Raw genomic sequence first — 27,401 nt, 5'->3', positions numbered from 1 at the left:
TAGGCAGATCTGGATACTGACAATCTCCTTCAAAGCTTAGGTTGGACCTTTTTTTAAGCTAGTTTTAAATCCTGATGTACAACCATTTCAGCCCTCAAGGAGTTAGTTGCCTTTCCTGGTAGGGCCTGAATAGCTCATTAAGATGATACCTGTTGATCACTTATCACACCCCCTCTCACTGACTTGGGTTACCAAGACAACTGTTATCAAAGTTAGTATTTTCAGTTCTAACTTGTCTGCTTCAGGTTCTGCTAAACAGACAACTACCTCTTGTGTCTTGTCTTCTAGGAAAGGAAGTAGGAAGTGAGGACCCGCTTTTTAATGAATCCATTGAATCCCCTGTTAATTCCTCAAATGTCAATACCCAATATGCCTCTTTCAGCAGTATGAGGTCAATGATAACATCAAAGTTTTGCTCTATTGAATTTGTTTATCTCCAAATACTCTCAGTCCTTGAATTGCAGCTCTTTTTTTTTTGATAATTGAAAACGATTTCATTAAACAAGAGGAATAAAATTTTACAAGAATCCCTTGGAGAGGCACAAGATGCAGCCTCGCCTAACTGTTACAAGAGATCAGAAATAAAATTACAATGCTGCCCAGAATAAATGGTCCCTAGTAGACCCCTGTTTAGCAAGATGATCAGCCAAAGCATTTGCCTCCCTACCCACCCACTGATATCTACATGTTATGTTCCTTGTTAAACATTTAACTTTTTTGATGAGATCCTAATAACTCCAAACAATTGAGTCTGGATTTGACAGCCAGCCCACAATCACCTTAGAATCCTCTTTAATCAATAGGTTCTCCACTCCTAGTTGATTAACAATCTGAATTCCCTGTACTGGAGCCACTATCTCAGCTCTTGTAGTCCCTTATCCCTATTGGGCCTGAGAATAAGGATATGATGTTGTCATTTTCATTCCTCAATACTCCTCCAATGCCAGACGGTCCTGGGTTACCCTGGCTGCTTCCGTCAAAATTCAGTTAAAAAAAACCTTCTGGGGGAGTTACCCAAACTGTGATGGCTCTGGTTTTTTCTAACCGAAGTGTGTGCAACTGTGGCCCAATTTCTCCAGATGTCATCAAATGAAAAAGAGATGAAGTAGCCAAGGATTTCAACCAATGGATGGTCCTGGTTAAGATACATTTCTTCACTTCTATAAATGACCTCTCTTTATCTTGGAAAATTCTAGTGCTTCTTTCTTCCCAAATTGTCCATAAGGTGGCTGCTTTGAATCATCTCCACATACTCCTCCCTCTTTTTGTTAGGAAAGCAAAGGTAGTTGGTGCGAATAATGATTTTACCTCTGCCATGCTTCAAAGTATCGATACGATACGCCCGATATGGGGCATATCGTATCGTATCTTTTGAAAAAGAAACGGTCCGAAACACCCGGACCCCCAATTTTTTTTAATAATAAAAGATATCTTATAAGCTTCCCAAAAAACTAAACTTTGAAAAAAAAACTAAAAAAAAGTATGTATCGGCTGTTTCTAAGTACCGATACGATACAACCGAAACTCGTATCGTATTGATACTTTGAACCTTGACCTCTGCTGGTTGATTCCACCTACATCTAAACAAAACAAACATCCAATCCCAAAGAGCTGCAACAAAGGAACAAGAAACTAGTAAGTGGTAACTGTCCTCACTATGAGAATTGCACAGTACACACCAGTTTGGGGACAAACAAATAAAAGGCTTTTTCTTTTGTAAGTTCTCCAAAGTATTAATCATACCAAGGTACACTTCCCAACAGAAAACAACAATTGTGGGGGGCACAGGCTTTGTCCTTGAATTGCAGCTCTTGTTTAATGACAAAGTAATTTGCTCAGTTTTGTGCTAAGGGGGATCAAAGTGGAGGAGAATGTACCTGATATCTCATAGTGCATTTTCAATGAAGTACCCAAGAATAGGGAAAAAGTGGTTCAAAACCTTTGACATGAATTGGCAAGAGAGGAATGGATTATTGGTTTTCTCTCCTGTCACGTTTACGTAGAGTATGAAAAAATGAGATGAGACTTGAGAGGCACCAGGATCTCCTTTTATGTTGGTGTGTGCCCCTTACGTTTATTTGTCTTTGATGTGGCTCCCTTCTATAGAGGTTTTGATTTTTGGAGGGGTGTGGCCCATCCTAAGTGTTTTGACTGGGACATGTGTAGGGGAAAAGAAGGCTCTTCAAGGGCTTCTGAAAAAGGATATACAGGAAAAAACTGATGAGGAAAGGATGTACAAGAAAAATATCTTTCAATTGCCTAGTTTCTTTGATTCAAACTCTCTAGGAACAAGAGAACAACCTTAAGAAGGCCTGTAAGAATAATCATCTCTTTACTTTTCATGATCTGTAAAGTCTTTTCTAAACTCTAAGTCCCAGGAAATTCCTGTAGTTGACAAAGGGACCTAATCCAGGTAGATTTTCAAGATTTTTTCTGGATGCAAACTTCTTGGGTCTTATCCTTCTCTAATATCCCTTCTCTTTCACACATAAAATAGCAGGGGTGATGGGATCTGGGAGCCTCCTATTAATACTATGGCTGCTCAGTTTGGAAAGGAATTGGGAAAGCTCACAGTGCTTTTGAAAGGATGCTTGGTGCAGAGAAAGGTCTCTGTCTGAAGCTTTTCCTGCTCTTTTTGAATTGGGGATTGATAAAAAAGCTAGAGGCCTAGAGTTGTACATTGTATGCAGTAGCAAGAAGACAATGTGGTTTGGACTGCACAGTTCAGAAGAAATCTAAATGATTGGGAAGTGGAGTTGATATATGCTACATGTTCTGTATAATACACGTGGAAAATGGTAGGCCTGACCATAGGTTTTGGCAGTGGGAGAAGACAGGAAAGTTCACAGTTAAGTGATTTTACAAGGGCTTGGACAGTGCAAAGGAGCAGTTAGTCCCAATCAACATCTTGTAGTGTAAGAATGTCTTCAAAAAATTGAAAATTGTTTTGTTTGAACCGCTTACCTAAGCGGAATACACACTAGAGACAATCTCTTACACAAGGGTATGTTGCTGGATTCAGCTAAATGTGCTTTGTGTGAAGGACTGTTGGAAACAGTGAATCACCTCCTATTAAATTGCAGTTTCTCTTTTGAATTATGGGCCGGGATATTATAGTCATTAGAAGTGCAAAGCTGCTGCCCTGGATAAGTAGAGGAATTTTTAATGGGATGGAGGGTGGAGTGAAAGAGAACTGTTTTAGAATATAGTCCTAGCTGTGGTTTTTTGGTGTATATTGCAGGTGGGAATTGCACAAATTTTTAAAAGGGAAAGAGCTCTACAGATTCTGTCTTTCAGAAAATCCTGGGAAAAATGTTTTCTTGGCTTGGTTGTCATAAGCTATTTAATAATATAGGTTATAATTCCTTTTTTGTACATGGCAATCTTTTTGTAAAGCAGGGCAGAATTTTTATAGTCCTCAGAACATCAACTTTTTGCAAACATGTTTTGCTTTATATTAATACAATTATACTTTACTTTCTCACAAAAAAAGTAGTCAGGGGTGATGTAGGATAAGGTAGAGTCCTACAAATTTTGTTAACCGGTGGTGGGCTTGAGAAGGTGACTAAGGGGCTGTGGGTGATTAAAGATGAAGAATATGGATGGAAAAGCAAGTAGAATGCTTGTTGTCTACCAAGGAATGAACGAGAACTTAGAAATATAGCGAAGCACTCTTGCTGTTGGGTAAACACTAAAGAGAATAAAAGAAAAATAAGAAATATGCAGGAATACTAGACTCACAAATCAACCCTTCAACTCCAACTCACTTTATAGACTCAACTTTTGAACTTAGGTGTCTCTTGACTCCTACTTGGACTAGGAAACTAACCAAAATCGCTTCTAATTACTTTAAAATTAAGAGAAAAATTACCCATTAGTACACTTAAATAAGGGTTCTAATTCCTAACTCTAATGATACTTTGCAATCAGTATAAAAAACTATAGTTTTTTGATTAATAATAGTAAATTTATTAATTCAGAAGTTGATTTAGAGTTGTGAATTCATACAACATCCCAGTGAGAGGTGCGAGCTGCAACCCCTCCTTGAATCTTACAAGTAAACTAGGAAAAAAATGCAGGAATCACAGCTGAGCCCAAAACAATTCTTCCCTATTTACCCCTTGCTTGGCTAACACATCGGACAAAGTATTTGCTGATCTCCCCACCCATTGTACAAAGACCAACATATTCCTTGTCAACCAACTGAATTTCTTCATTTCATTCTTGTGGCGCCATATAGCATCTTCAGGATTTTTCAACCAGCCCACCACCACTTTGGAATCCCCTTCAATTATTAGGTGCTGTACCCCTAGCTGGTTTGCAAATTGCACCCCTTGTACAGCAGCTAACAGCCCTGCCCTGATAGAGTTCCCAATTCCTTAAGGACCCGAGTAGAGCAACAGAATCTCTCCCTTCTCATTTCTCAAGACAACCCCCCATTCCGGATAATCCTGGATTACCCATGCTACTTCCATCAAAGTTCAGCTTCAGTGAGCCTTCAAATGGAGGAGACCAGCTTGTAATTGATTTGTCCTTTAGGGGGGAACACCTTGCTACTGCTGACCAGTTTCTCCAAAGGCCATTAAAAGAGAATTGATGAAAGATTTCCAAAGTCTTCAGCCAAAGTATTGTCCTATGCAGCACACACTATTTCAATTCTTGATTGCTCCTTTCCTTTTCTTGAAAGATTTTAGCTTTCCTTTCTTCCCAAAGAGTCCAAATCAGGGTAGTGCGATCACATCTCCACATAAGTCTCCATCTTTTTGTAGGCCAAAAAAAGGTAGAGTGGTTGAGGAGCATGCAAACTTCTGCTGGTAGACTCCAACTACTACCAAACAACAAAAGTAGCCAAGCCCAAAGGCCTGTAGAAAAAGGACAAGATATTAGATGGTAACAATCCTCACCGTGAGAATTGAAAATGGAAAGGAAAAGTGACAAGAAGCTGGAGCAAGGGTCTTAGAGTCAATGGGGGAATTCTGGGTATTAAAAAATTAATGGGTTTTAGGAAGATGATGCTTTCTAAGATGATGGGAAGAGGAAGTGGCACCGAGTTTCGGGTGGCAAATAGGTGGAAGTCGGTACTGGACATTGAAGTTAAGAAACGTCTCTTGGAAAGCGGAAAGGCAAGAGGTAAAAATCTCTTAGAGGTAGAGAAGGTAGGAGGGCGATGATAATTCTACTGAAGGAAGTAGTCCTCTGGCTGAATGGTTTCATCGATGGTGTACTCCAATCTGTCAAAAATGTAGGGTGGAGAAATATATTGGAATTGGAAAGGAAGAAATTTGTAGTGGAACTAAGATGCAATGGGAAAGGATGGTTCATTACCATCATCGAGTAATTTGGGGACCGAAAATAGATGGTCTGCTTACCGGAAGGGAAGAATACACAAGGTTGGATAAATTTTCCGGCTGAGTTATAGAAGTTCCTGGCTGCAGTCGATAACCATCTGCAAATGAAATACGAACAAGAACAAAGCAAAGATGAGAGTATCCGTAAGATCTCGAGTCAGGCACTGAAATAGGATTCATTCAACTGCAGAAAGGCAGTAGCACTCTCAGGCAAGGGTCTGGAAGTTTGGTTTGAGGCTGAGAAGGATGAGTGGGAGAAGAGGATGGTGATTATAACCAACAGGGACGTACAAGACTTGAGGAAGGTGTTGAAAGTTGTGGTGAACAATCTGAAGCTGGATGCGAAGGTAGCCTTGAAGCCATTTTCAAACTGGAAGGCAGTCTTAGAAATCAAAGACCAAAAAAACAGAGGTTTCATAGCTTTTGAATGGGAAGATGGGTTGGTATATGTACAAAACTGGAAGCCTCGATGTAATGAGTTAGTGTCTCCCAAAGGGAGCTTCACACTAAAAATGGTTGGACTCCCATTTCACCTCTGGAACGAATCAAACCTGGGCAATATAGTAAAGATGTTGGGTGGTGTGGTGGAGGAAATCAATATGGAAAATTTCGAGCTGTGGAGGTTAGGGTTAAGGGGGTGGAACCAGAATCGGTCCCAAGGGTAGTCAAAATGTTGGTTGATGAAGTCTGGTATAAGATCTGGCTGGTTTTAGAGAAGGAGGTGGAGCTTTGGGGGCGAACCACGAAGGAAGGATGAAGGTGATGTGGCGGGATGGTTCACAAGTGGCAACCATGGGTTGGAGGGAATGGAGGTTGACTAGAAGTGGTCCAAGGAGGACACTGGAAAGGCACAAGTGGGAAACCAAGAGACACGCAAGCTAATTAAGGAAAATATTTTATAAAATTTTGAAGTCACTCAAGGATAGGGGCCGCGCTTCTTTTGCTGAGGTGGTCAAGAAGGGGGTTGGACCAACTAAGGGTTTGATGTGAGTCGGGTTGTCCGAACCGGTAAGAGGAGTCGGTGGGTCAACAATGAGTTCGAACCTGGACGTGGCTAAGAGGATTATGGATGCCCAAACCAGTGCTTGGGCCTTCTGGCGGAAGTCGCCCTATACAGGACAATCCAAACCCCATGTATGTATGGAACGACAATGAGGAGAAGGAGGGAGTCGATGAGGGCTGGGTAAAATGTTAGATGGACGACACAGAGATGGAAGAGGATTCCGTTGAACAGTCCAACATAGGTAGTGTTGAGACAGACAAAGAGTTAGAGGCCGAGATTGCAACAACATTAAATCTTGGTGTCTTGTTCTCAGAAGTTGCGGTAGATGGATCTGATTCAGAGCAACCGCTACATCAGGTGACTAATAGATTAGCAGAGCACATCATCATTGATGGGGGTGAAAATTATGACTTGAACTTAGAAGCTCCATTACCAAACCCTGCTTACGGACAGGAGGTGTGTAAGGAAGTGTCTGAGGCTCTCCTGAAGCAAAGCAAGAACGAAGCAGTGAGGAACAAACAGGTGGGTACAGAGAGGGACCAATATATAACAAGGGAGACAGGAAGGATACCATCTTAGACCCGAACCAAGGGGTTAGGCGACACTCATACACTTAATCTGGATCTGACTGCTCCTAAATCTAGCTCCTCTTTCACTCCTAGGTAAACCTAGGTAAATGTGCCCATTCAATTGTCGCTATTAATGAGTGCTCTGTGTTCTGTGTGCTAGATTCCAATCCTAGATCAGAGGCTGTAGCCTATGTAGCAGGGGAAGGGGCAAATAGTGGGTGCAACATTATAGAAGACTGGGGGAGGGAGGTAGAAGAAGAGGTGGAAACAAATGTTATAAGCCGAATTCTGGGAAATATTGAGAATTTGACAAATTAAATGGAGGATAATAATTCCCTGGAGGAAGGGCTAGTTGAGTTTCAGATAGAAAGAAGTCAGGAGGAAGAAGGTATAGGTGGGGATGTAGGCCAGGAGGAGAGAAATAGAAAGATTGACAATAGAGAGTTGGGAAGTGAGGAATCCGTGGCAGCATTTGTACAAAAGCTGGGGTGTAAACTGAAAGATCTAAATGATCTGAAAGGATTCCTACAAAAAAAGAGAGAAGAAACAAAGACTAAAAGGAGGAAAATGAGTGAGGTGGAAAGGCTGGTGAAGGATGGGGTGGGAGACAGGAGCATTGGAGCTAGGGGGAAAGGATGAAAGGAAGAAAATAAGGGTAATAGGTGTAAGGGGTGGATAATAAAGAATAATGAGGTTTATTAGCTGGAATGTGAGGGGACTGGGTAGTGCAAGGAAGAGAGCAGTAATAAATGAGTCAATCTGGAAAATAGGCCCAGATGTGGTACTCCCGCAGGAAACTAAAAGAGTAGAGTTTGACATTAAATGGGCTAGGAGTGTGTGGCGAGGTTGGGGGATAAGTTGGGCGATTTTACCTTCATGGGGCTTAGCAGGGGGTGTTGTAACAATGTGGAAGGAGGAAATTGAAGGGCTAGAGGAATTGATAGGACAATTTTCAGTTACTATCAAATTTAGTCAAGTGAAAAACGGATTTGAATGGGTGATAACCAATGTGTATGGGCCAAATGATTACAGAGAAAGGAGGTTACTATGGGAAGAGCTGGCTGACATAAGGGGTTTATGGGATGGGCCGTGGTGCTTAGTAGGTGGATAGGTTCCTATTTTCAAATTGGATAGGTTCCTATTTTCAAATGATCTGGAGGAACATTGGGGGAATCTGAACTCTAGAGCACTTCCAATGGTCACTGATCATTGGCCTATTGTACATTGCAAGGAGGAGGTGAGAAATGCATCTCCTGCTCCATTTAGAGATGAAAACATGTGGTTAGAGCACCCGGGGTTCATTAAGAAAGTAGAAGAGTGGTGGTCTGAAAGTAATTCTGCAGTGGTTTGGTGTTGAATGCGGTTTCATAAAAAGCTCCAATACCGGAAAGGAAGAATCAAGGAATGGAATCTATTAGAGTTCAGGAGATTGGAGGAAAGAAAGCAGAGTGTGTTATCAGAAATTGAAGATCTGGACAACAAAGAAGGGAGAGGCAGCCTAACTGTAGAGGATAAGGAACAAAGAGAGGCAGTTTTCTCAATGGATAGATCAAAGGCTCCGAGCCTAGATGGTTTTACGATGGCTTTTTACCAGGACTGTTGGGAGATACTAAAGGAGGACTTAATGTTGGTATTTGATGAATTCCATACCAGAGGAGTAATCAACCCTGGGTTAAACTCCGCCTTCCTTGCTTTGGTCCCCAAGAAAAGTGATGCAAATACTCCAGAGGATTACATGCCGATCAGTCTAGTAAATAGCCTTTACAAGATCATCACTAAGGTGCTTCCAACTATCATAGCTAGCAATCAAGGAGCGTTTGTGAAGGGGAGGCAAATAACAGATTAGATACTGGTAGCAAATGAGCGTTTGTGTAGTCTCTAATTGGCCATTAAATTACCTTGGTCTTCCTTTGGGGGATAATCCTCAGAAAGGTGATTTTTGGGCCCCTATTGTGGAGAGATTTGAAAAGAGACTTGCTAACTGGAAGAAAAACTATTTCTCTTGGAGGGAGAATCACTTTAATAAGGTCTACTTTGGCTAACCTTCATGTTTATTTTTTGTCAGTTTTTAAGATTCCGGCTAAGGTGGCTAGTAGACTGGAAAAACTAATGAGAGACTTTCTTTGGGAGCCGAGGGAGGAGAAGAAGGATCATAGGGTTAGGTGGGAGATAGTATGTAGGGGCAAAAAGGAGGGAGGTTTGGGGATTGGGAACATTAGAACTAGGAACTTAGCATTACTAGGGAAATGGCTGTGGAGGTTCTCGGTGGAGAAAGAAAGATTGTGGGTTAAGATAGTGGGAAATATACATGGGTTGGCATACAATGGATGGGATTCTGGGATTCTAGCTAGGGCTACAACAACTTCTCCTTGGAAAGCTATTCAAGCCATTTTTGCCCTTGTTCTCTCCATGGATTAGGTATGATTTGCACTCAAGTAACCTCATTAAGTTTTGGGAACATGTCTGGGTTGGGGACTCCTCATTGAAAGATCAATTTCCAAGCCTTTATGCTATCTCTACCTTTAAAAATGAACCAGTTTACTCTTTCTTGTTCCTTCTAATTCACCTTCTGGGTTTGGATGGAATTTGAGTATGAGAAGAGATGTCAGGGACATAGAGTTAGCCTGTACTTTAGCCTTTCCATTCTTGAAGGGGTCTTTATTGAGCTAGTAAAGCCAGATAGCAGAATGTGGACACTCACTCCCTCGGGTTCTTACACTTGTGCCTCCTTCTTTAGAGCACTGTTACCCTCTCCTCCGGTTGGTTTGTGTTTTCCTATCAAAGATGTATGGTGTCGACCTATACCTCCAAAGGTTGGGAGCTTCTGTTGGGAAGCCTTTCTGGAAAGAGTTAATACATGGGATCTACTCCAAAGAAAAAGACCCAACAGTTGTTTGTCTCCTCACTGGTGTGTTCTCTGTAAATTTGATGGTGAGTCTGGATACCATTTACTAATTTCTTGTCGGTTTGTTAAGGTTGCTTGGGAATGGTTTACTTCTTTGTTTGGGTGCAGGTGGACGACTCCTTTGAATGTGCAAAGCTTATTTACTTGCATGCCCAACTGGCCAACCAAAAGGGCCAAGATCATGTGGAGATGTGGTAGGGCTGCGATATGTTGGACTGTTTGGGAGGAGAGAAACTCAAGGATATTCTCAGATAAGGAGAGAAGTATGGATGAAATCCTTGAGACAATCCACATCAGGATGATACGTTGGCTGAGAACATCGGAATTGTTTAAAGTGTTCTCAGTTGATGAGATGATAAGGAGCTGGAAGGAGATTGCAGAAACAGGCTCAAACGGGAAGAACATAAACTTTTGCTGGACACCTCCACCTCATGGGTTCACCAAACTGAATTTCGATGGTAGCAGCATAGGCAATCCAGGGCCTTCTGGAATATGGGGAGTAATAAGGGATGAAGCAGGAAATTTGTTGGCTATGTACTCTGGTTCAATTGGGGTAGGAGACTCTTTGAGGGATGAGATTCTAGGAGGTATTGAAGGGATACAAAGGGCCAAAGAATTGAATATTAAAAAGCTGATTATAGAAGGTGATTCTGAAATTGTGGTGAATTGGCTAATAGAGGACAGCTCTATGCTCTGGAAATACAGCAATGAAAAGGGGAATTTCAAGTGGCTCGCCAAGGACATGGAAATACATTGTACATGGATAAAGAGAATTGCAAGTGCATTGGCAGATGGTTTAGCTAAACAAGGGGTAAATAGGAATACTATGTTCTGGGCTGTTTTGTAATTGTAATTGTAATTGCTTCATGGTCAGAATGTACCTTGGGTAGTTGGGAGTTAAGACTTCTTAGCTCCCTCCTTTGTAATTCTGATTATCTAAATCCTTATTAATAAAAGTTCATTGTTATTGATAAAAAAAAACAATTCTCACCGTGAGCTCTATAGAGGATACACCAATTGGGAGAAATACAGAGGAAAGGGTTGTTGAGCAGAATGTTGAGAGATGGACCTGAAGAAAGAAGCACAAGTAAAGGTTCCTTTGGGTCTAGGGGTCCACATCCTTTTATCTGGCTTGGAGGGATCCAAGCAAACCTGATTAAGGCAACATAGCAAGTCATAGAGAGATTCAATTTTATCATCCCTTAGTCCCCTACGAAACCCAAAATCCCAATTAGGAGCCAAGGGTGTTCCCAGTGATGAGACAAATTTTGAGACCACTAAAATGAACTTAATCCAAAAAGTTACTACAAATGATAAACCAGGAGTTTACTAAAAGAGTAATTGCGATAATTACTAAAAATAGCAAGTCTGAAAGTTACAATAAATAGTAGTTTTGTAATAATGGTAAATTTCTGGAAAACTTAAAAGCCCATTCCTAGGAATTCTACAACTTTAAAAATTGCATCTTTAGTAGACTTCACTTTAACTTTAAACCAATTCTTTTCCCATATATTAATTTCCTTTAGGCTCAGTTTGGGAAGAGTACAATTACAAATATTCACAGTACAAATACGTACAAAATACAAAGTTTTGCACTCCACATATTTGTATTTGTACTCTTTCCAAACTGAGTCTCAAGAAAAAATGAGACTAAAAGGCTTTTTCAGACCATTTCTTCGTTCTCTTCAGATCTGTTAGCTGCTTTCTGCTTTCTGGCTGTAATACCCTGAAATTCACAAATTTTCTTAACAGTTTCCTTTGTCAATTATAACCGTTATTTGGGCCTTGGAGTCCATAACTCTTGGTGTCAATTATTTCTTCTGTAATTTGAGCTCTCATAATGGCTTGTAAATTTAACCTGTATTATTAACTGAGTGGGTTCTATTAAATGAGACACAATGGATTTGGAATTGATTATCCAATATCCACATTTTGGACTCTAGTGTATTGTATATGCTCTGCATTTTTCATTTTAATAAAGCTAGTTATTATGAACATTCCAAAAAAAAAATCAGCTTCTAAAAATATGTCAGGAATCTGCACTCTATGTCCAGAATATTTTAGGTATGTTTGGAAGAATTCTATTCTGTAGTTTCCCTCCTCTAATAACACCTGATTTCTCTTTTTTCTTCCTAGCTTCCCCTTCTACTCCCAATTCTTTTTCTTTGCGTCATTGTCACCTCTTAGTTCTTTTTCCATGTAAGGTTTTGTATTGTTCTATACTAATGAATATGTGGTAGTCTGCTGATACTTTTACTGCCAAGTTTGATGATGTAATTCTCGAACATTTGATGCAATTAACAATAAAAAAAAACATTTGAACCTGTTTATGCTCTCAATTGCAGGTTCAATATCGAATGCATCCATCACTATCAGAATTTCCGTCTAACAGCTTTTATGAGGGTACACTTCAAAATGGAGTGACCATCAATGAAAGGCAATCGTCAGGGATTGATTTTCCTTGGCCTGTTCCAAATCGTCCCATGTTCTTTTATGTTCAGGTATTACAATCTTGAGTTTTTATTAAAATTTTAGTCACTGATTTTTGTGTTCATCAATGTATATAATTTGCTGCCTTAGTTTTGGATTTTTTTTTTTTTTATTTTAAAATTGATACAGTTCCTTTCATCAGATGGGACAAGAGGAGATAAGTGCAAGTGGGACTTCTTATTTAAATAGGACTGAGGCTGCAAATGTTGAAAAAATTGTAACTACTTTCTTAAGGAGTGGTGTTGTTCCTAGTCAGGTACTTTTTCATATATTGACCATCTATCATTCCTCTTAACCATCTGAATTTCTTTGGATTTATTTCATTAATTTTAAATTCATTTCTGTTCAACATTTATAGATTGGAGTTATAACACCATACGAAGGGCAACGGGCCTACATAGTGAACTATATGTCAAGAAATGGTGCTCTCAGGCAGCAACTTTACAAGGAAATTGAGGTTTGATCCGTAACTGATATATGTATCTACTATATATATTAGTGCGGATGTAGAGTGAAAATTTTGTTTGGACTAAAATTACCTTCTATTTTTTTGTTTGAGAAAGGGTATGGAAGTCATTTTATTACAACTTTTATGCCAGCTTTAATGGTTACTAAAATGCCCATTTTTGTGTATTTAGTCCATCTTTAATTGTAAGTGTTAAAAATGTAACTTCAATTATTACCTTCCACCTCAGTCCCCTCTCATTAAGTCTTATAATTATAGTATTAACTCCCATTTTCTCTTTTTAAATCCTATATTTAAGTTATTTTTCACTAATAAATGCTACTAATTAGATTTATGTCAATATTTTTAACAATATAAACCCATATATTTTAAAACATACTCAAAAACAAAACCATTCTTTATCCAAGTGATTGCCAACTGTACCTAGGTCAAAACAGGTCTAAGTCTGTCCTGGACTCCTCTCTTCTTGTTTTTGTAAAGCCTTGGGCAATCAGGCATTGGGGGTGTGTTTAGGGACGAGAATGGGACTGTTTTAGCCATGTTCTCAGGCCCAATTGGGCTAGGTAACTCTCTCATGGCTGAGCTCTTGGCAATCTTGGAAGGTGTCCAAATGGCAAAGGAAATGAACATTAGGAGGCTTGTAATTGAAGGGGATTCAGAGGTGGTAGTAGGGTGGTTGAAAGAAGATAAGGCTGTGTTATGGAACTATAGCAATGAAAGGAAAAAATTCCGTACAGTTGGGTGAGGAGATCGGCTAACTCGTTTGCTGATGGGTTAGCTAAGCAAGGGGTGGTTAGGGATCTACATTGTGGGCTCAGTTGCAATTGTAGTTTTATCACTTTGGGGGCTCTTGCTTCTGTTGGGGGGATTAAGACAGTTTATCTCCCTGCCCTTCTAATTAATTATTCTGTTTGATTAATGATTTTTTTTGTTATTAAGAAAAAAATTAAACCATCTTAATCAAATTGATCAGCCTATGAAGTCATAGTTGGGTAAGAAAAATTTTAAAATAGAAATAAATATAGAAAATTATAAAAATGTAGAAAAAACTTGACACATTTATGATATCTTTAATAATCAAATTGAAAAAAAAGTGTAATACACAAGAATTATTTTTATTGATAATGAAAAGGAAATACATAATTTAGAACTGATAAAAAATAAAATTATTTTACTGTTTCACAAAGATCAATAGTTCAACTTTTGGGTCAAATGTGTTAAATGTGTTAACCTTTAATGTCATAAATAAATAATAAAACTTAATAAAATATAAAATGCCAAAATAAAAAATACATAAATTTTGCAAAAAAATTCAGGCACATGTAAAATATCATATTTTTATTATATTAAACAAGAAATAAGTGTGACACCAGAAATATTTTTATTATAGAAAAAGTTGAACACATCTATATTTTTATATTTACACTACTATTAAAAGTATGAATAAGATTGTCGAACATTCTTTTGACTAAAATACTCAATTTTGAATTTAGTCCCTATTTAATTGTATTTATTACTACTATTTTTCACCTCATTCAATTCCTTCTATTTAAATCTTACATTTTTTTGATAAATGAACAAAAAAAGATAAACCAAAAGGATAATATATTACAAAAAGAAAAATCTAGCCAAACAAGTAGGCTTGTCAATGATACTTGAAACTTCACAACTTGATCCGAGTATCACATATTTGGATGAGGTGTTTATGTAATCAGATTTGGACTTCGCAATGTGCATCCGATTAATAATAAAAAATAAAAAATAAAAATAAAAATAAAAATTACATAAAGTTTATAGAAAATTCTGGATACATTACCACTATTATTATTATCATATAGAATTGCCACGTGAAAAGCATGTGCACACTTACTAGTGTGTGTGTGTGTGTGTGTGTATGCATTAGCTATTTACCGCTAGAACATATGTGTTCTTCGCAGGTTGCAAGTGTAGATTCCTTCCAGGGAAGGGAGAAAGATTATATCATTTTGTCTTGTGTGAGAAGTAATGAGCATCAGGTGAGTTCCTTTTTTCTTTCTCTTTTCTTTATGATATTTTGTATGAATGGTTCCTTTGTTTAGTTTTATAATCTCTGAATGCATTCGTCCATTTCATCAAGTTTTAAAGTAATCGTAGAAAGTCCCAATATTATTGTATCTTTATCTAGCTTTTGTTGCTACACAATTTAATACACATTTGATAGAAAGGCTGACTGAAAACATTTTTAATTTGTTAGGAAGATATTGTTATATATGGTATGTTACAGGGCTATTACTAAATGTTGATTCCAGCTATCTTGAGATCTTGGGAGGGGGAATTGATAGAGACCTAACTTATTTTTTCCTTATTGGCACAAAGTGTCTGCCTTAGGAGTCAAACCCACATTATTACCATTACACAAAGTAACTGCCCTTGGATATTGTTATATGTAGTATTTACCCCTTCTAATTTGTTTTGTATCAAGTAGGGTGTCAATTGGATTGGATTTGATCCAATCCAATCAGGTTCAATATGAGTCCATTATAGATGGATCAGGTCCAATTCAATCCAGTGAATTCTCTGGCTTTTGAACCAGTCTAATTCAATGTCTGGACCATCCAGTCTGTTCAAATTGGCTTTAATTTAGATTGGTTCCAGCCCAAACCTGGCTCATTGACACCTGCATTCTTAACTTCTATTAATAGACTGGATATTGGTTCAATCTGACCCAATCCATTACGGGTGGACCACGTCCAATCCAGTCCAATAAATACTTTGGACCATAAAGTCTGGACTGCTCCAATTCAATATGTCTTATTGGTCTATCCAATCCATCCAGATTGATTTTGATTTGGACGGGGTCCAACCCAAAACCGATCCATTGACACCCCTAGTATCAAGGTTCTGGATTCATGGAACGAAACTAAAATTGGATTAAGCATTGGCTAACAAACATTATACTGAACATGCTTTTGGCTTGCAAGAATGCCTTAATGAACTCAACTAAATAAGTGATGGAATTTACGTCAATGTTTTGAATATTGTGAGTCTTAAATCCTAAGATTGTTTAGGAAATATAGAGAAATCTTGTTAATGGACTCAGGCCTTTTTGGTAACGGGATTGTAGTTTGGACTGAATTGTTTTCCTTCCTCCATGGATTTAGATTGACCATTTCTGTGGATTATAAATCAGTTTGGACTGAACCATTTACCCTAGAGTAGTAAATGGTTTCACCCATTTTCAATTCACATCCATCATATAAGTAATTGATTTAACAATTTTTACAACTTGTACATCATATGCACAAAGTATGGTTAAGTTGGCTTTGAAGTCAATTAACAATATATGCATTGATTTTTAATGTGCATTTGATGGAAAAACACTCAAAGATTTAAGATGGAATTATAGTTTTTAGAAATGCTTATTTGTAAAGACCCAAACAATAACTGTATGATTTTTTAATAGGTTCCAGGTGTAAGATTTTTTTCTGAAATCCTTGTTATTTGCACTTTTTTTTGATGGACTCCTTGTGTTTCACACTTGCGTGAAGTATATTGTAAATTGTAAGATTTTAACAACTGTGTTTGATACCTAGCTTCACACTGAATAAAGAGGCCATGCCAGTTTTCTATTGTTTCATACGTTTTATCATTGATATTGTTCTGGTTTCAGTTGCTGATAAAAAGAACTATGCTTGGTATTGGAATTTAATTATATTGATTTGTCTCTTGCAGACATCTGACATAAAACCTGCGTCAATTGTTTTATCATGCCACAATTGTCCAATGTATATGCTTTATTGAATTAAAGATATTTCAATACAGTACCTCATTGAAGAAATTGGGCATGGAATGTTTTCATTTATTAGTCACTCTTTCTTATGGGTCTGGGCATGTAGGACCAGTGTTGTAAAAGGCGTGGGAGGTGTACGCCTCTGAGGCATATGCCTCATGCACTTTTTTCATGAGGCGTACGCCTCATGAACACCTCATATAAAAGACTGAAAAAAAAGAAAAAAGACAAAAAGGAAAAGAAAAGAAAGGGAAGGGAAAGAAAAAGACAGAAGAAAAAAAGAGAAAAGGAAAGGGAAGGGAAGAAAAGATAAGGGGAAAGAAAGTGGTTTGCCCCCGGCCCCTTTGTCTCGCTTGCCTGCGTTTCAACAAGACCCCCCCCTTTCAACTAGTGTTGTGCATCTTTATTCTTCTTAATATAAACGATTTTTATTAAAAATAAAGAAAAAATGAGATCCCCCATTTCTCTTCTTCCTCTTGATCCCCTTCTTCTTAAGGAGGTTTACGCCTCCTTGTGTTTGGGCGGCTTACACCTCTTACGTTCTGAACTAAGCTTCACGCCTCTAGTTAGTGTAATGCCTCGCGTCATGCTTCCGTGTTTTAAAACATTGTGTAGGACATAAAAGCTTGGCACTTGATTATTGGTGAATAGAAAAATCTTGATGGTGTTAGTTACCAAATGCTTGTGTAAATGAGGATTTCAGGAATTTGTCCATTTTTTTTATCTGTGAACATAGGAGCATGTCAAATTTGATGTTAACATATAATAGACAAATAAGGATGATTTTGAATGCGTTTGACTTGTTTCATGTCATCTTGATTTCATACTTCCCTAGTCATTTTATACTATTTGTTTTCATTTTGTTGCATGCTCTTTTGTGTTTTAGCTACTTGTTTCTACTTTACATGATAAGCTCATTGTCTGATATCTTATATTTCATTGTAAAAAAATTCAGGGCATTGGATTCCTTAATGATCCACGCAGGCTAAATGTCGCACTTACACGAGCTCGTTATGGTATTGTTATCTTGGGGAATCCTAAAGTTTTGAGCAAACAGCCATTGTGGAATAGCTTATTGACTCACTACAAGGTGCCTATCTCTTGTTTCTTGCATGTAACTTGGGCTCTTGTTTGTTAAATTGCTGGCCTGTTTTGAAGTCGCATGATTGGTAGGATTAGAGTTGTTTGACCAGTGAAGTTTGCCCAACTAAGGTTGTGGCATGTTGAGTGAAAGGTTATTCTGGAAAACATCATACCCCTTAGTCATTGATTGGGAGAAACTTCCTTAATCCATTATTGCACAAAGTGGGTTTGGCAGTTGGAAAATTCCTGTAGTGGCCACCACCTTATTGGAATCAACATAATCAACTGGGGAGTAACAGGTGATACATTTGGCCAAGGCCTAAGTTGGTTTCTTGGTTGTCTTACCCGTTGTAGTTATATGCTATGATCCACTTATTTGAGTTTGCTTGTAAGTTATTGCTACCTTTTACTGTTCTATACCAACCATTTGTAAAGGCCAGAGAAGTCAAGAAAATCATATTGGCCTTTTCAAATGGTTGTTGTTAGAACAGGAAAAGGTAGCAATAGCTTACATGGCCAATATGATTTGGAACACTCTGCAGTTGGCCTAATTGTTTTTTCTTTTTTTTTGGACTATGTTTTTTTTTTCTTTTTTCTCAGTGTATCTGTCTTTTGTTCCGCTCCCTTTTGTTGCTTTGCTTTCTAGTGATATGTCATCACTATCAGATGTACTTCTTTCTTCTACTAATAAATTTTCTTTTTTTGTTTACTACCAAGAATAGACATTTTCTTGACTTCTTTGGCTTTTGATGTGGATTTTTATCTAGTTAGCATTCATGAAGATACTTGGTTGTGTTGTGCACTTGACATTCCAGTTTACTTGATTAAACTATTTTATGTTATGTTTGCATAGTTTTGTCTTAGGCTTTTCTAGTGAACTAGTTTGTATATTTGATCATTTGTTGAATATTTCATTTTAGGAACATGATTGCTTGGTGGAAGGACCTTTGAATAACCTGAAGCAGAGTATGGTTCAGTTTCAAAAGCCAAAGAAGGTATTGTGTGTTTCAGATAGGCTTGCTTGCATTGTTAGCAATAATACGATAATGGTGAAATGTTTGAGAATTGTGTATTCTAAGGTCTCCATGTGAAACAGATCTACAATGATCGAAGACTTTTCTTTGGAGGTGGCCCAGGGATTGTTCCAAATGATAATTTTGGGACTATTGTATCTTCTAGCCCAAATGCTGATAAAAGAGGCAACCGCTCTAAAGGTATGCAATTTGTTCTAAATTGTCTATCACTGCAACCACAACGATTTGATGACTTTAAATGCTTATTCATGCTATAGTTGATACTGTGGCTCAACTAAAGAATGTATAAAATCAGAAAGCATTTGTTTTCTGCTGCTATTTTATGTTGGAGTTGTTACTCTAACAAGTATTTGTGCTGTGCATCTGAACTGTATTATTATGGTTCAACAAACAATTTGACAGCTTCATCTCCTTTAATCCAGGTTCTTATATGCCATTTGGTGCACCCAATGGTACCCATAAGCCTGGTGTGCACCCAGCAGGATTTCCTGTGCCGCGAATTCCTCTTCCACCATTTCCGGCTGGTCCCCATTCACAGCCTTATGCAATTCCAACTCGTGGAGCTGTTCATGGTCCTATTGGAGCTGTTCCACAGGTCCCTCAAGCAGGTAGCAGGGGTTTTGGATCTGGGCGTGGTAATGCTGGTGGTCCTATTGGTGGTCACCTCTCACATCAGCAAGGTTCCCAGCAAAACATTGGGAGCGTTGGCTCTAATTTCAATTTTCCTTCTCTGGACAATCCAAATAGTCAGCCATCTGTTGGAGGTCCCTTATCTCAGACTGGGCTTATGACTCAGGTTCATAACCATTCTTTTCTACTTTTTTTTTGTTCCATGTTGAGATGGTGATGTTCTAAAACTTTCTTATTATACTTAATAGATGCCGGTTCAAGGGCTAAGCCAGACATTCCGTGATGGGTTTTCTATTGGAGGCATGTCTCAGGTATCAAATTCAGTATAGGTTTCTAAGTTTCTTATATATGAATTACCTAATTAGTTTTTTTTTCCTGAGAATAAACTTTTATATGGCAATTGACTAGGATTTCTTGGGAGATGACTTCAAAAGTCAGGGGTCACATGTTGCTTATAATGTTGCAGACTTCTCCACCCAGGTAAACAAGTTCCAAGTTTTTTTAGTTGTTTCCATGAAAGCTGGATTTCTACTAGGCACATTGTTCTTATTCTGTTTAACACATTACCGTTTTATTAACATGAATATAGGATTAACAGTGGGAGCTGCAGGGTTACCTAGTTTCCATCAAGTTTCTGTGAAAGCCTAGTTGATAGGGGCACTTTTGTCCTTATTCACTATGGTTTTTAGTCTATTTGTTCAAACTTCTTCTTAAGGGTATCATTGTAATTTCTGTCATCTTTTGGAAGCTGAATATTACTTGGGTCGACAGTAAGATAGTTCAGATTGATTCTCTCTCTCTCTCTCTCTCTCTCCTTAAAACCCTTTTTATCTTCTCTTCTTTTCTTCTCTATTTTGTCTATCAACTGAACCTTTCTACTGTGATTTTCTTTCTTTTTCTTTCACCCTTTTTAACTTTTCTTCTAAGTTAATGTGGTATCAGAGCTCCAGGTTTCGTTCTGACCTGGTCTGAATGTCATTTCGGCCTCTCTAGAGAACTCCTACTCTTTCAAGGAAAAGGACTGCAAAGGACTGAATACCCTCTAAGTAAAGAGGCTTTAACGCCTCAAGTTGCAACAGGTTGCGAGTTTCTGGAGGTCTTATAAGCTCCCTTCTAATTGGCAGTTCAAAGAAGGGTTGTGTTTGGGGTTTTGAATGGTTGGAGTAAGTTTCCATCACTTTGTGGTGATTGTGTGGGATATTTTTTGTAGTGTGGCAGTTGAGTTGTGTGATTATAGGGTCAGCTGGTAAGTTTAACCATTAGCTCATTCTCTTAGACTTTTGACTACATCAATAAGTGGTTCCAAATTTGTAGTTATTTATGAACATCCTACCGACTACTGTCAAGCTCAATGGTGCACTTTGTGTATCATGGGCTAAATCGGTTGAGGTTTCTCTGATTGGTCAAGGCAAATTGAAATATATTAAGGAAAAACAACCCAAGCGTGGGTTTGAAGGATATAGTGAGTGGGTGCAAGAAAACACACAAATTATGACTTCATTGTGGAACACTATGGAAAATCACACGTGTTAATCTTATGTTTTTGTATACAACAAAAGAGATTTGTTGTCGTAGTACTGGGAGGGAAGGAGGAGGTAGTGGCAGTAGTAGTAGTGGACGTGGTCAGGTCTGTGTGTGTTCCCATTGTTGCTGAGAAGGTCATACAGTCAATTTTTGTTTTGCCTTGCATGGCCCACATTCTTCTTAGGCTAACCATGCCCTGGTAGAAAAAGACACTAGCAACAATGTTCCTATTGATGAATTGCCTATGTATAGGAGTGGGTAAGGATAGGGAGTTGGTTTCCATTACCCATGAAGAGTAAGAACGGCTTCGTTATCTTCTTGTAGGACTATTGCTACCCTTGTCAATTTAGGTACAACTTGTCTTGCTTCTGGTTCTAAATCTACACCTTGGATAATTGACTTTGGAGCTTCAGATCATATGACTCGAACTTCAGTTTTGTTCGTCTTTGTCCCCTCCTACCTCTTAGTTTGTAACTTTAGCTGATGGGTCATCCTCAGTTATAGGAATTGGTAATGTTTCTCTTGGTTCTGACCTTCATTTAACTAAAGTTTATGTTTCAAAATTTCCTTTTAGCCTTTTGTTTGTAAGCAGGCTGACTTAATATGTTAATTGTTCTGTAACCTTTTTATCCATCCTATTGTGTTTTTCAAGATCTTATGACGGGGAAGATGATTGCTAGAGGTTGTGAAGATGGAGGGTAGACCTGTTCAGGGGCCAGGCCGAGCTTTGCCTATGTATCAATAGAATACAATCAGGCCCAAGTCCGGCCCAGCCCGGCCATTGTGCCTAGGTCTTGAGCCTGAGCCCGAGCCCGAGCCCGACCAGAAATTTGAAAATAATTTTTCTTTTTTATTTAATAAAAATTGTTTTATTTATATTAAAAACCCTTAAAACTCAAAAATAATAATAAATCTCACTATTACTTGAAAAAAAAGAGGAACAAAGAAAAAAAATATTGTATCAATTTTTTAAAAGTGCAAGGGCCAATTTGTGCCTGATGTGCAAGGCGCAAGGCGAGGCACACACAAAATTACAAAATAAAAGCTAAAAACTAAACACAATGTTGGAAAATTCAAAACAATGCTAAAAAATTAAAAAAATGCAAAAAATCCAAAAATATTAAACATAATGTTAATAAAAAATATAAACTTAAATTTTAAAATAAATGTTTTAAAAAACCTATTATCTAAAACTAAAATATTATAAACATGTAAAGCGTATTCAAATGAAAATTTAAAAATAAAAGCTAACATATAAAGAATTTCCAAGCATGTAAAACCCACAATCTCTTTTTTTTCCTCAATTGCATTACTTCAAGTAGTTAATGTTATATAAAACATATTGCATTATTGATTCTAGGAGTCGCCTTTTACCACACCCTTTGAGGTAAGCCCGAACAAGTCCATGTTAGGGTCTTAAATTCTTATTTTCTCACATAAAAACTAATGATTTTATAATTTTAATTCCCTTTTAAAAAGATATTTTATTGGAATGAATGAATGAACAACAAATAGGGGGTCCTAAATAGGGGTGTAAACAGATTGAATTCGAATCGGATCAGGCAATATCCGAATTCGAATCCGATTAGAAAATCCGATATCCGATGGATATTAAAAATTAATATTCGAATTCGAATCTGATTAAATATTTGAATATGGTTCGAATTTGATTAATTAATTATTTTAGATAATTAATAAATATATAAAATAAATATTTTATTAATATAAAGTATATAAATATATAAATTATTTATATAACTTAATTATTATATATAACTTATATAAAAGATTTTATATATTATATATAAGAATTAAATAATTGGTCGAATTCGGATATTTATCGAATCGAATCAGGTCATATCTGAATTCGAATCCGATTAACTATTCGGTCCTGGTTTTTTTGAGAAAGCCTGAGCCCAGCCTTAAAAAAGGTCGGAACTGGTGTTTTTAGGCCCGAGCCTGAGCCCGCATGCCTAAAATTATGTCCAAGCCCAACTTAGAAAGGGCCAAGCTGGGCCCATACTCTAGAGAGCGGCGAAACTCCTCGATAGTTGCATAGTGGCCCCAGTGGATATCTTTGTAGTATTTGCTCCGCCTCTCTTCGAGTTGAGGAGTCAGCTCCTGCATCTCGCTGATTAGGTTGGCAATGGTGCCCTTTACCGCCTCCAACTCGCGGGTCAGGTCAGCGTTTGTGCTGTTGAATCGTCGACGATCCTCCTCGGCACTGAGACGAGCTCCCTCTAGCTGTGACCTAAGGGACTCCATATTGGCCCTCAAATTTTTTGTGTCGTGCTCAGTGTTGGCGACCCAATCCAATAGAATTTGGCCCATGGAGTTAGCTTGCAAATAACAGAAGCAGTGCGGTTAGAACTGATAGGAGATATTTGCAAGCATCCGATGTGGAGATACACATTGAGAAGATGTGTCTGATCATCCTTGTGCCAATCTCAGCAGACTCCTGCTCTACATAAGACCGAACATCCTCAGGAAGGAGGATTCCCTTTCCCACTTGAAGGGCAATGCAGGGGTCCCAAATCTGATTGGTGGTGGTCACACACCACTAAGGAATGATGGGAGGAGCATGCGAATTGGAGGCATCGATTGTAGGGTCAGGCACAAGGACGTGTGGCATCGACAACTGAGCAGTTGGATCTGGTATGCCTTAGGATGGATCGACATACATGGGGGTCTCTGCCCATCTTGAGATCTACCACCTTGTGCTCAACCGATCTCCTGCCAGTAGACCTGCCGTCAGTTGACCCCTGTTTCATGGCAGACGTGCCAGCAGAATCTTCGACCCTCCTCTTCTTCTTGGAGGGCCTCTTAGTAGCAGCTAAAATGGACGAAGTGCTAGACATGTTTGCCGCAGAAGTAAGAAAAATCAGTGGAAGTCGTAAAACACATCAGACCACAAAAACATTGTTGAACCTCGTTCGACAATGCCTCGTCGAACTCGACCTCCAGGACCTTTTTCGGTTCAGTCCTCTAGGTAGTGTCCATAGGCAAATCATTCTCCTGGGACAAGTAGTATGTTGTATTCCAGTGCTCCACCTTAATAGGGAAGCCACCTAGGAGCTTGTAGCCAGGTCGGTAACTCAGGTAAAAACAATAGGGTTCATTGGGCATTCTCTTTATTTGACAGAGCCTCGAGAAGATGTCTATGTTCAAATGAGAATCGAGGTGGTGGCAAATGGAGATGGTCCCGGTGATGGATCTAATGGAGTTGGGGTGAAGTAGACCTAAGGAGATGTCAAAATATCTCAGCACCTTGAAGATGAAGGGGTGGAGAGGAAAACAAAGTCCGACAATCAATGCATCCCTGCCTCGTTCAGTCAAGAAAAGTTTTCCATGTGTCCTTGATATACTCTGGTATTTGTCTTGTTTTTGTATTAAAAAGTTAGTAGTTTGAACTACTAATGTTGGTTGTGGGAGATGCCATTGCAAAGTTACAAACATGATTTAGGCTGGGATTTGAAGACAAGGACAATCCATAGGGCATAGGGTCCATGTTATATATCATACATTGTGATCTATGGGGTGTCATGTAATGGCATGTATTGTAATTATTTTAGTATATGAGTAAATAGGCAGTTATTTTGAGTGGGCATTAAAGTAGGATTAGGAATTTGGTATGGTTGAAAGAGTGATAATAGGAAGCAGTTATGTGAAGGGGCCTGCATGCATGTATGGTTTTTCGTGTAACATGGATAGTTATTGAGTGGCAGTAGGAACTCTCTCATCACGTTGGAGTCTATTGCATCTATTTAGTCATGAATTAGAGGAGAGGTCTGAAAGTATTTTGAGAATTTGATTCCAAGGAGTTTTTGGAGGCGGGGTTCCCTTGAAGAAACCCAAGTTCAGTTTTTTCTTATTTTCCTTTGCTCATCTCATACACATTTCAGTTTTATAAAAAAAAATACCCATTTCAGTTCTCTCCATTCAGTAGGTCCATGACATGATGACATACTAGCTGGGAGACTTCTTTGGTTGAGCATATCAAAAGCCAGGTGGCTTAAATGTTATAGATCATGTAGTGACTTTACCTGATTACGAAACATTTTGTGAAAATATACACAACGCTTACATAGTTTCCTGCAGTAGGGTGGGATGTTTGGATTAGATGCTGAATAGGTCAATGTCAACAAGTTACAGTCATGAATTGGAGTATAGCTGTACTGGCACTTGGGGATAACCACTGTCTGTAAGCTTCCACGTCTTAGTTGCATTGGGCGTTATCTAAACCCTCTTTCTGTTGACAACTGTTAATCCATACATTGTAGCTAAAGAGAGTTGTTTCCTTGTATCTGCCTCTTGAATTTATCTGGGCAATTCTGCCATTTCAGTTTTAAAAGTAACATGGTTTATGTTTGTTGCTTAGGTTTCTCAAAGTGGGTATGGTGTTGATTATGTTACCCAAGGAGCACAAGGTGGGTTTCCAGGAAGCTTTCTAAACCAGAATTCACAGGCTGGATACTCTCATTTGGGTACTGGAAACGATTTCATATCTCAGGTTTGTTTATTATTTGATTGTCAATTACCTTTTGTATTGCAACTTCTTTTTTTTTTGTTTGTTTTACTTGCTTATTGTTTCCTCTTCAGGATTACATGCCTCATGGATCACAAGGTCTATTTACTCAGGTTGGGTTTAACGACCCATCACAAGAAGATACTTCTCAGGCACATTTTGGTGTCGGTGGTCCTAATCCACTTCAATCACAGGTTTTATCTGGCAGAAACCGTGATGAATGCTTGGTCTCTGTGGAATAATTTTAATGGCTAACATTGTTTTTACTACTACAGGGCTTGATGAATCCTCTCTACTCACAACCTTTCACCCAGTATAACACACAGCCACTCAACCTGCAGAATCCACAGCAGCCACAATCACAGCAGCAGCAACCACAGCAGGGCCAGGGCTCACATAACCAGAAGCTCCACTACAATGGCTGAGAGGCCTTGGGGCCTAACTTTGTTGGGTTATACACTTTGCATCCAGCAACTTGGTTGTACTGACATGTCTGTCATTTCTCTGCACTCTGTTGTGTATTGGCGTGCAGAAGAGATCAATATTTTGAGGTCGTTTGCTTCCCTCTATAGCACTTACTAGCTGGTACTGGAATGGCTGGAGTTGGGAATTTTGAGTTGGCAAATGGCAATGGGTCTCTGAGCGACATGGGCGGCACAGCCGAAGCTGAGAAAAAGGATAACCCCAGTTCCCCCACTAAGTTTTCTATTGTTTTGGGAAAAGTAACCATTTGAAGGAGGGAGCATCACATGGCATATATTGTCGCAGGGTATGGGTCTGGATTCCTCTTGCATGTAAAAATGGCAAGCTGCTTGGAGTTTAAAATATACAAGTATATAGATGTATACAGGGAAAGCGGAATGGGACCTCTGGAGTCTGGAGGAAGCAGAGAGCTACTTTTTGGCCTCTCGAGCCTCCCACGTCGAAACACAGTTCTGACTGCAATTGCAAGTTTTGTACAGCCACGGGGTAGCCCCACCCTATGTCCCTATCAGATCTTTCGGATGTATTTGCTAAGGATTTGACTCCCTTTGGAATGTCGGGATGGTTGATGCTTATAATTTAAAGTTGTTTAATGGGGCAGAGTCACTGCAACCCATAGAATTGGATTCAAAAGTTTGTGCTGTACAATTTTATATATATATATATATATATATATATATATATATATATATATGTATTACAGTTACGATACTAATTTCAAGTTGTGGGTTTTAAGTAGTTTTAAGTAAATGGAAAAATTCATTAATCAAAACAAAAACAAGTACACCCAATACACTTAAAACACACGCACACAAACTATCCATATTATACTTGAACAGAAAAAAACTCATCACAGGTTTATAATTCTAGCACAGTAGCACCTCCCAAAACCTTTCACCTAAATCTTCCTTTTTGATCTTAGCAAATGCTGGGTGCACCGTTAAACTGCCAAAGGAATACAGATCCATAGCTAGCATAGCCTTGGTACAACCTTTGAACTTCGGCTTCATAAAGAAAATCCTTGCAAGGGAACCAGGTTGGATGGAATGAACAAGTGACCTACGGATTCCTTTTGCTCTCCGCATAAATGGCACATGCCAGCAAGACTGAATTCTCTATTCCTAGTTGGCACACTGTCCATAGCAATGAGCCACACCAAATGGTTCTTGCACAAGGCTTAGTGGCAAGATTTGACTGTATATTTGCCATTAGAGTATTCCTTCCACCAGTCTTGCCCCTCCAACTTTTCCACCAAGTTAATACATATGCTTTCACCTCTCCTTAAAGCAAATGTCTCCTGAACATTGGACACCAGACCCGTTGATCCCCATGTCTCTCAAAGTACTGACTAATGGTGATCTTATGCTCAGGGAGTCTGTGCAGCCTTGGACCACCTCTATCAGCTTATCCACCCAACTCCAATCATCTTCCCAAAACCTTTTCCTCTCCACTTTGCCATACATAAGTCCCATAAGAAGCTCTGGCCTCCCTTAATTCCCATCCAAAATCCAGTCACCCCATATTTCCCCATCATCATTCTCCTTCACAACGACTGACTCTCCAGCCCAAACA

At 38.7% G+C, this 27,401-nt stretch overlaps 1 protein-coding gene across 1 annotated transcript in view; it reads left to right on the top strand.

The window, feature by feature from the left end:
• The window catches only part of LOC104606417 (regulator of nonsense transcripts 1 homolog), a 51,952-nt gene extending 25,490 nt beyond the window's left edge, over positions 1-26,462 (top strand). The window contains exons 17-29 of the mRNA XM_010271592.3: positions 12,171-12,326; positions 12,458-12,571; positions 12,674-12,772; positions 14,719-14,796; positions 17,506-17,640; positions 18,554-18,628; positions 18,730-18,847; positions 19,090-19,463; positions 19,546-19,608; positions 19,706-19,777; positions 25,200-25,331; positions 25,421-25,540; positions 25,622-26,462. Coding sequence (XP_010269894.1) covers positions 12,171-12,326; positions 12,458-12,571; positions 12,674-12,772; positions 14,719-14,796; positions 17,506-17,640; positions 18,554-18,628; positions 18,730-18,847; positions 19,090-19,463; positions 19,546-19,608; positions 19,706-19,777; positions 25,200-25,331; positions 25,421-25,540; positions 25,622-25,771 — 1,686 coding nt within the window. The 3' untranslated portion in view covers positions 25,772-26,462. The remainder of the gene's footprint in view (positions 1-12,170; positions 12,327-12,457; positions 12,572-12,673; positions 12,773-14,718; positions 14,797-17,505; positions 17,641-18,553; positions 18,629-18,729; positions 18,848-19,089; positions 19,464-19,545; positions 19,609-19,705; positions 19,778-25,199; positions 25,332-25,420; positions 25,541-25,621) is intronic.
• Positions 26,463-27,401: the final 939 nt, after the last annotated feature.

Source organism: Nelumbo nucifera, chromosome 6 (assembly GCF_055504915.1).
Source record: "Nelumbo nucifera cultivar China Antique chromosome 6, China Antique-T2T, whole genome shotgun sequence".
NCBI lineage: Eukaryota > Viridiplantae > Streptophyta > Magnoliopsida > Proteales > Nelumbonaceae > Nelumbo > Nelumbo nucifera.
This window is presented reverse-complemented; position numbering and strand designations above follow the sequence as displayed.